At 33.4% G+C, this 9964-nt stretch overlaps 1 protein-coding gene across 1 annotated transcript; it reads right to left on the bottom strand.

The window, feature by feature from the left end:
* Positions 1 to 3566: 3566 nt before the first annotated feature.
* LOC134263751 (uncharacterized) lies at positions 3567 to 9027 on the bottom strand. The gene is made up of 4 exons (XM_062746135.1): positions 8916 to 9027; positions 6907 to 7003; positions 5552 to 5684; positions 3567 to 4183 (listed from the first exon to the last, which is right to left on the bottom strand). The coding sequence occupies exons 1-4, from the start codon at positions 8962 to 8964 to the stop codon at positions 4145 to 4147; spliced, it is 318 nt and encodes a 105-aa protein (XP_062602119.1). The 5' UTR covers positions 8965 to 9027; the 3' UTR covers positions 3567 to 4144.
* Between the last annotated feature and the right edge of the window lie 937 nt (positions 9028 to 9964).

The raw sequence follows: 9964 nt of genomic DNA on the forward strand, positions 1-9964 counted from the left end.
ATCTATCGGGCTATAGATAAGGGATGGTATGAGATTAAATTCATCATAAAGCCCTTCGGGCTTTATGGAATTTAATCTCGTGACCAACCCGTATTTATATCCTGATGGATGTCTTAAAATGATACCTTATTTCTTAAATATTACGAAAACTTGTTCTGTAAAATTGTCATCTCGCCTACTATGACGTCATAATGTATGACTGACTCAGTCAAGGTAGCATTTGTTGTATGCTTCCTTATAACCCGTGCGCAATTTACTTTCACCCTCTTTCCTATTTCATATATCAAAATAAAGGAGAGATTTTGTGCTTTCGATTCCTGTAATATAGAATGGAAAACAGGCTTTGAGAAATTGCAGTGTTCATGAAAATTGCAGAAAATACGCGTATTTGACTGCCTTCAGCAATGAATTAAAATATGAGCACAGCGCACGATAAAAAAAAACTTTTTCGATCTTCAGAAACAGAGCTTTCATTATGGAGTGGGAGATTTTGGATCAGAGGTTGTGCTCTATATGAAATATTGAAAAAATACTTCAACCGTCGGCCATTTTCAAAGGAATTTACAGGATATAAGGAAAATGACGCGTTTTATGCCTACATAATGCATTGACTAAAGGGAAAATAACGTCATATTCAGTAGATACATAGTCACCAACAGTCCAAAGATAAATACTGCATTTTCAACCTAAATTAAGCATTTTGATTTTGAAATTCTCAGGGCCATAAAAGGCCCTAAGTGGCTCTTGCTCTTTACAGATGAAATTAATGCGTTTGAATACATATCTTTAGAGAAAAAAAAACATCAAAATATTTACCTTTTATATCATATTATGTATTATATTATTATTTTTTTTAAATATGTAATATTTTTACTTCCATCACGTTCATTTGAAAAAGAGATATTGTGCATTACATTTTGTATAGTGAGATACTGTAATTAATTTTTAGTAGACGAGATATTCTGTCACTATGTGAAAAGTTACCAAACTGATATTCTGTCATAGTTCCACTTCCCTAAACGAAGAATGCTGTAAAAAAAATACCCCTGGACTGTTACAAGAGAGAATGCATAAACCATCCTGACAGAGATTAAAACTGTTAAAGAACCTCCAAATAATGTTAAAAATGTTAGCTATGACGTCTCAGCCGCTCAAATATGACATCAAAACATATAAAACTTTTGTAACAAAACAGAGAGAGGCAAGAAAAACATCTAAGAAAATGTAATAAAGAGACAATCTAATGCTTTGATCGATTGATTGTATGTTGTTTAACATCCCTCTCGAGAATTTTTCACTCATATGGAGACACCACCACTTGCCGGTGGAGGGCTGCAAATTTTGTCCTATGCTTGGCACTTAGGGCCTTTGAGCAGTGAGGGATCTTTTTCGTGCCAGCACCTACTGCGACACGGGGCCTCGGTTTATACGGTCTAATCCGAAGGACCGGTCTCCACGTCCCGCAGTGGGATTCGAACCCGCGACGTAAGGATTGACTCCTTAATTAGCGACTCTAGAGCAGATGCTCTAACCACTGCGCCACGCGGGCGACTCTAATGCTTTGATGTTGTGACTCTAATGCTTTGATGTTGATGTTGGATATGGAATTTACATCACCCGTGAGACAGGATTGTTCTATATCTCAACTCGTGCCTCGCACTCGCGCAAATAAAAAAAATTCCTCTCCCACTCGACTCGTGAAATAAATTCAATATCCAACTACGAAACATTAAATAACCTCTATATATTTTGATATAACCTGCAAGTTTTCTGATCATATGCTTATAGTTAAAAAGACATCTCCTGATTTTTCAGAACATTGCATTTTAATAAATGGAAAACACATAATTTGTTCCTTACTTTCATATGAAATATAATAAAAAATATGGAGATGACGAACAGTATTCGAGCTCAAGAATCCATTTAACATAACAAAATAGCAGCGGAGCAAAGTCGGACCTTCAAAACATCAGAGGTGGGATCAGGTGCCATGGAGGATTTGGCGTACCCTACTGACCGGTCACACCAACCGTGTGCTCCTTGTCATGTTCGGGGAAAAAAACCCGGAAAAATCTGTCGACAACTCTGTGTGTAAAAAATATTTGCTGACAGGGTCATTGTATTGATTACAGAACTTCCGAATGGATGACTTTAAATGAGACTGCTGATATTCTTACTTCATCAACTTGGTTGTCAATAACTTACCTCGTTTTAGGAATTATTCATGCGTAGACTATGCTTTTCCTTATCGAATCAACTGAGAGATATAAACTCCGTATGCAGGTGACAAGGATATATTGCTGCATAAGTAAGAGAAGTCGACCATTGAAAAGTGAAAGTCATCACGATTATCATAAAGCTTTGTTGTAAGATAACCATTAACGTATTTTTCTACTAATATATCCAAGTTTGAAACAGATGTGTCAGACTCTGTGGTATTTTTTATTTCAAGCTTATTGGGATATATCGTGTCGACATAAAAATTGAAGTAACTATTGTTAATTCGAAATATCCCAATGTTGAGTTGAAGGCCACAGTAACTGTTTTCTTCTTTTTACGTTAAAGATTTTAAACAAATTCTGCTTCATATGAATACAATAAAAGGTTTGTTAATAACGGGACGCAATTCATATCCATGGGAATTCCAACAGGACCGGGCTGCTCTAAACATATAAGTTTAAGTGTTGGTGTATGGGGATTTGGGTGGGAGTAGTTATGTAGAATTAAAGGTTTTCTAAACATTGAAAAGATTGTTAATCAGGATGTTTTCTCCGTTTATAAATAACGAGATAATAATATATTTACTTCCATAAAGTTTATCTGTAAAAATGTATATGTTTTTCATATTTAATATATATAGTTACTTATCATTTACTATCGAAACAACGACAGGTCCCCTTTTTTAGATCATCAAATTTTACTTCTCGGATAAAAACGTACTCTGCACAGTTCGTGTTTTGTATTCTAAAATTGAAAATTAATACATTTTTAAATATAAATGATGCGTGTATCTAACTTCATTTTATATTTTATGCAGTCAACATTTACTTGAGGAATTGATCAAGTTTAAATGGAATCGTTTTTGATTGATTTTTATCCGACTACAAGTTTTTAAAAATATTTGCAACTATCGTCTCCATCAATTAGACACATGCCTTTTTACACATATCGAAGCAGTTTGTTGATCAAGATTAATTTTCATTGTTTACTTTATATATTTCCCGGGCGACAATTGATGGTTACATCAATGTTTTCTTGTACCTATTTGATTCTAATCCATATATTTTATCCACTAAAATAAAATAAAAGAAACTCTTGATGGCCTGAACTAAGACAAATCATAGTAACTTTTTCCCGTCATAATCCTATATTTCTAGGAATCTGTATTTCAGAAAGGTCGAGAATATATTCAACCAAACTTTTGGCTGTCTCTGTTAATCTCCAATGTCCCATCAAGTGTCTGGATGAAGTCATGCTGATCTGCTGCGATAGCATTGATCTGCCTTTCAAAATATTCATAGAATACATCTAAGATTAAAGAAATTTGAGAAGTGGTGACAACATCAAGTTTTCTGGTAAATTTACTCTAACTTCATTGAAATTGTGCCCTCCCTTTGATCTACACGCAACTATCTATTAGATCCTCTGAACATGTTTGATCATAGAAAAGTGATTAGAGATACAAATAAAACTTCTGGAGATAAGGAAGATCTCTTTTATCAAAATCAATACTAGTGTTCTTATAAAGAGTTTTTACACCACATCAGTCATCATGAGTTGCTTTTTTAACTTTATTATAAACACAGTCACCCATCTACTTCATTGTCAATAAGTCCTGCTTTATCGTGGGTCGGGGTATGTGCCTCTTCCTTTCGTTCGTCACTGTCTCCTGCTGTTGACCTGTCCTCGGGGTCTGATCCACCTGTCTGTGTCTCCACGTGTGATCTGATATCGATGTCACGGGGAGCGGCAGAAGCTGATGGACTACTGACGGATTCTGTCGTCAAAGTACATGACCCCGGAGTGGACTCGACATTCCCCGGGGGACTAATGATATCACTGTATCTAGGAGGGCTATTTGCGTCAGATACTTTGAGGGTCCGGTGTCCGTCTTGTACTGTCTGGGAATAGCTAGGAGGAGGATTTATATCATATCTTGTATCTGGCAATCGTACCACTGACACTGCAAATAGAACATACACCTTTAAATGTAACATAGATTTAAACACACAATACGAATATGTACTATTACATGTACCTCGGAGACGCGTGTATCTAACTTACGACTGTTCTATTGCGGGGGAGTAGAGGAGGCTCTAAATTTCGCAAAATTTCAGGGAGATAATATGGCCTACATCAGTGACTATCGAAAGACGCAAATAATTACTATTCAAAAAACAATGCATTGCATTATAACATCTACGTACGCAGAAAATACTTGCCGTTACCTTTGAATCAACATTCGCACATTTCGACAATTCTTATCAGATTAAAATAGTTGCTAAAATTTATATGTCTAATCGATATATCTTGGTGAAATTCCAATCGAAGACTCCACAGAGTCCGACATATCTGTTTCATATTTGTACCTGTTACTTCCTACTTGCCTTCCAACCTATTCGTTAAAGTTTCGTCAAAGGTCAACATGTCCAACAATTTATTTTTACAATGGTTTCAAAACTATATGGTTTATTTACTTAAAACTTTGACAGTTTATAAATATATCATTGATTAACAGATAGAAAGTATCAATTGATAACAAGTACTTAAAAAAATATTTACCAAGAAAAATTTTGTTAAAACAATACATTTATTTTAAGAAAAAACCCTTAATTAATTCTGTGCTTTTAGTGAAAGCCATTATTGCAGAAACAATAAATGTTGATAAATGAAGGGCAAGTTGGACTTTGATAGCCTCTGGAAAGTTGTTTTATGTGTTTAATTTGTCCAAAATGTTTAGATCTGAAACTGAAAGTACGTTGCAAATGGCCGATTATATTGGGGTCTTGTATTTATACATGTCATGCTTTCAATAGAAGCCTGTCAGAGACCATTCATGTCCAACTTGCCCTTCATTGATAAACATATATTATTTCTGCAATAATGGTTTTCACTAAAAGGACAGAATTAAGCAGATGCGTTTTTCTTTAAACATGCACATTTTTCTCAAAAAAAGTTTTTTCTAAGTATTTGTTATCAAGTGATACTTCCTATTTGTTCATCAGTGATATATTTATCTATCAAAGTGTTAATCTTATACCTCACATAGGTTTTTAGCTATTGAAAAATAAATTTTAGACATTTTTTGACCTTTGACGAAACCTTAACCAAGAGGATACTAAGAGTATGTTCAATATTGAAACCTATACATATTTCTGATATATATTTAAGTCGTAAGCTTAATGCGGAGAGAAATCAAGAATTTCACAGGGAAAACGTCCTATCCAAGGGTATCTGGTACAAGTATATATTTACAAAAACAATTAAGGAACGAGAGTAAGAACAAAACGTCGTGTTCACTATACTGTCAATATCGGAGAAAATTTCATACCTGCATTTCCCGTATTGTTCTCTGTCTCTGGGTTTTTCTCTTACATTTGATATAACAAAAGAAACACAGTAGAACTAGAACTATGGATCCGAAAAAGAGGCCAACAAAAATCCACATCAGACGAGAATTACTTCTGAAAAAATAAAACAAACCAAAGTAGTCAAATGAAACAAAAATCCACATCAGACGGGAATTACTTCTGAAAAAAAAGTAGTCAAATATAATTAATGCGTACATAAGTTTGGAGGTAGATCCAAAAATAGGTTAAAATTTGATTATAGTTTTCTTTTAATTTAGGATTTTTTTTTAAAATTTAGTTTAAAATACAAATAATAGAATTCTAACCACTTTTGATTATACTGAATTCACCTTTTATCAATAAGTGTTCATACGTATAATTAGATATAAACTTGTGTCGTTTTCAATTTATTTAACTGGATAATATAGAAGAGGAATGAAACCAGGAGATAAAGAACAGTATTCAAGATCAAAAGTCCATAAAGCAATACAAAATACGGAAAGAGCAAACACAGTCCTCCAAAACATCAGAGATGGGATCAGGTGCCATGGAGGAGTAAGCAGCCCTTGCCGACCGGGCGCACCCGCCGTGTACTTCTTGTCATGATCGGAAAATAATAGAAAAATCCGTCGTCAAAAAATTCGTTTTATAAATAATGGACAAACAGTAAGTATGAAAATCATCAGTCATCATGTGACTCAACGATATATTGTATTTGCTGATAAATATTGCTAAGAGCAATGAAATTCATCAAAATTATTCAAATACTCATATTATTTTAAGTAAAATAGTTCTCGATGCAAATATTGGAAGCTAGATCATTGTTATGAAAATCAATCGTTAATTTGAAATTGTCTTAACGTGGGTCTGGGCTTTTCGTCATGTTAGTTAGACGACTAAATACTAATTATATTAAACAAATTAAAAGTATTGTGGTCCCCCACTTTCGATATCTTATTGGATAGGTTTATATTGACTCCTCGATAAGAATATATGACGTCAGGTTTAGGGTTAACTCTGCCTTGTGTAATTACTTGATATATTGACTCCTTCTGTAAGAGGAATATTTGACGTCAGGTTTAGGGTTAACTCTGCCTTGTGTAATTACTTGATATATTGACTCCTTCTGTAAGAGGAATTTATGACGTTAGGTTTAGGTTTAACCTTGTGTTGTGTACTTACTGATTATATTAACTCCTTCTGTAGGAGGGATATATGGCGTCACTTCAGGTTTAACCCTGTGTTGTGTACTTACTGATTATATTGACTCCTTCTGTAGGAGGAATATATGACATCAGGTAACTGGTTTAGGATTAATTTTCTGTTGTTTACTTACTGGCTATTTTGACTCCTTCTGTAAGAGGAATAAGTGACGGTTCTACCCCTGTTGTATGTGACAAAAACTCTGCCCTCTTCTTCCTGAAGGTACGTTCCTACCAAAGTAAAACAAAGCATCACCTTCATGAAATACATATTTGACTATATCCAAATAGTTGCAAACTGATTATATGTTTATAAAAGTTTCTTATATGGGTGACTTTAAGCTGGTCTTTTTATTCTTAATTTTTGACTTTTTTTGTTTTTAGTTTCCACGACGTTCATTTTTGTAATTTATGATCCTTTTCCTCAAACAAAGCCTGTGATGGCGCTTCTTAAAATTATTTCAGACAAAACTTTTAAGTTTATTATGACCAAGTGGAATATCATATCACATTTAAAATCTACAAAAAATTAAGAGTCCAATTGAAAAGAACATTTCAATAAATTAGATACTGTCAATAATTTATCAGAAAAGGGCTTCGGTGATAAAAATTTAAAAAAAATTATCTTAATATATTACTGTCTAGCACAAGTTGGATGCAATGTTCTTTAATATTCCCTACATATAATAATATTGTAACATCACCATAGGCCGAGAGGAATGATTGCTGCAAATAATAGTTTCCACTAAATGGTTAGGTTTGTCTTCTTTCAAGAAGTTTCAGTACCTAAATTATATATAATTTTCTTCATATGTTTCTTTTATATGAAAGAGAATTGTACTCTAGTTTTGTACACATTTTAATTGAATTTATTGAAGGCATATTTGTATTCAATGTGAAATTTGCCAATTAGTTTTGATATTAAGACGCGTGAATATGAAGTTTTAAAGTTCTTTACATTTATTAATCAAAGAATCATTAAAATCGTTAAATTAAATGATTTTACTGTGTAGTTTTTAGTTTACTCTACATGTAGATTTAAAATTGACATTAATACACAAGGTGTGTAATACAAGCCTAGGATTTACCCTGAAGTGTTAACGACAGTAATGACTTTCAGTTACTTCCGCTCTTAACAGGCGGAAGTTCTTAAGTACAAATTCATTGATGACACGTTATAGTAATCGTATTTCTACGCTTGTCTCTATCTTATGTATTACATGCGCTTACGAAAAAATTCTTTCGCCTTTTCTTTTCTATACTAAATTAAAAGGTTTATATTTCTTATTTAGTATCTATATCATTTTCAGTATATTGTTAACATAAGAAGGATGAAGAAAAGAGACTGATCTTACTAAAAATTCAAAATAATCAAATACGTGAACATAAACACAAAGCCCTGGTGATTCCGGAGGAGATCAAATGCCTAAACAATATTTTAGATTAATATCACAAAAAGGAAATGTACCAATCAAAACATAGATTAAATCTATCTTAATGTATTTATCATTTCAATGACTTTCATGTAAGTAAGATAATGTATGTTTTCATTACAATGAAAATTAAAATGCTCCATTCTTATAGGCTCACTTTCGTGTATAAAGTTAGAATGCGTATGTTTTGATTCTTACAGGATTGCTAATATAACTTGACTTATTTGAATTCGTAAATAAATCTTTTTAAGGAAGAATTTTTGATATTAGGTATCAAGAAGAGGTGACACTTAACATAAATTTTTTTTTAAATATCTAGTTTTGATCTTTAAAAAATTATATGTTTAATTTTGTCCTGATGGGGTTACAGTAATATTTTTCATTAAATTATTTTTTTTTAAATTCTAAGAAGAATATCAGCAGTCTCTTTTAAAGTCATCATTTCTTAAATTCTATGGTCGATACAATGACCTTGTCAGCAAATACAATTTATCATTAAATCAAATGGTGACTGACTTTTTCATACTGATTGTTAGGCCATTATTTACACTCCTCCAAGGTACCTTAATCCACTTCTGATGTTTTGGTGGGAAGTGTTATACCTGCCTTTATTATGTATTGTTTAATGGACTTTTGAGCTCGCATACTGTTCGTTATTGTGCTATATTATTTATTTTTAACACTAAAAAGTTCTTATGTTAAAAACTTACCATATAGAATTAATATTAAACTCCATGCTCCATGGAAAAGGGACTCCATCGTGTCGTGTATTAATGAATATTGATAATGTATGTACAACAATTAGTCATGGTGAATTGAAGCGACCCGATGACGGACGGACGCTGTTAGCTCAAGTCACTGAACAATCATCTATAAATTCATCATCAGTGATTTAGAATCTAATAAAGAAATTTACAGCACAACTCTATCCCCATCATTTGTCCTCGGTTGTACACTTAATGACCCGCTGTCGTCACAGTCAAACATCCGCAATGTTACACCAAGATGACGTCACTGTCGTGCTCGGTACATACTGTCTTCATAAATTGATTCATTGTTCGATCAATCAGTCGATTGATTGATGGATGGATGGACGTTGTACTCTTTAATGTCAGATTCTAATATTTCACTCCTAGAGAGATTTCACCAAAAAAATGTTGAGCTTCAAATTCAGACTTTGTTCAATACCTAGGACCACGAGGCACTGTTTTTTTTTTACCGAGGCAAAAGCTACTGTGAAACGGAGCCTCGTTTTTTTTAAAGATTCGTCTGTCAATTACGTGATTTTCAATTCTAATGGCGACGGAACAGTCACTTCCTATGTTTAGGTCTTAGATTTGACCTCGCACGGTGAACAATTGTAAAAAATTCAAAAGCAAACACCCAATTACTAGGCAAAATTCTCATATGTTAAAAGGGATGAACATTTCTTCTTTGAAAAATAGCAATGTGAAAATTTATTTTCTTTGAACTAACAAACTGAATAAAAGTCGCTATTACGTTAGGTTTATGTTGTAAGTAAAAAGTGTAATTATACCCGCACTTTCTAAAGAAAGTTCGGGTATATTGTTGTTACTCATGTCCGTCCGTCCGTCCGTCCGTCCGTCGGTCACACTTTTCTTCCCTGAACTCCTCCTACATTTTACACAGTAGCTTAATCATCTTTTGGGAGATGGTTGGTGGTGTCATGTAGATGTGCAGTAAGGTTTCGGAATTTTGATTTTGCCCCGGGGGGTCAAATGGGGGTCGAAAATGGACG

The sequence above is a fragment of the Saccostrea cucullata genome, unplaced genomic scaffold, assembly GCF_032062105.1.
Source record: "Saccostrea cucullata isolate Sc308-1 unplaced genomic scaffold, CSIRO_AGI_Scuc_v1 ctg11294, whole genome shotgun sequence".
Lineage (NCBI taxonomy): Eukaryota > Metazoa > Mollusca > Bivalvia > Ostreida > Ostreidae > Saccostrea > Saccostrea cuccullata.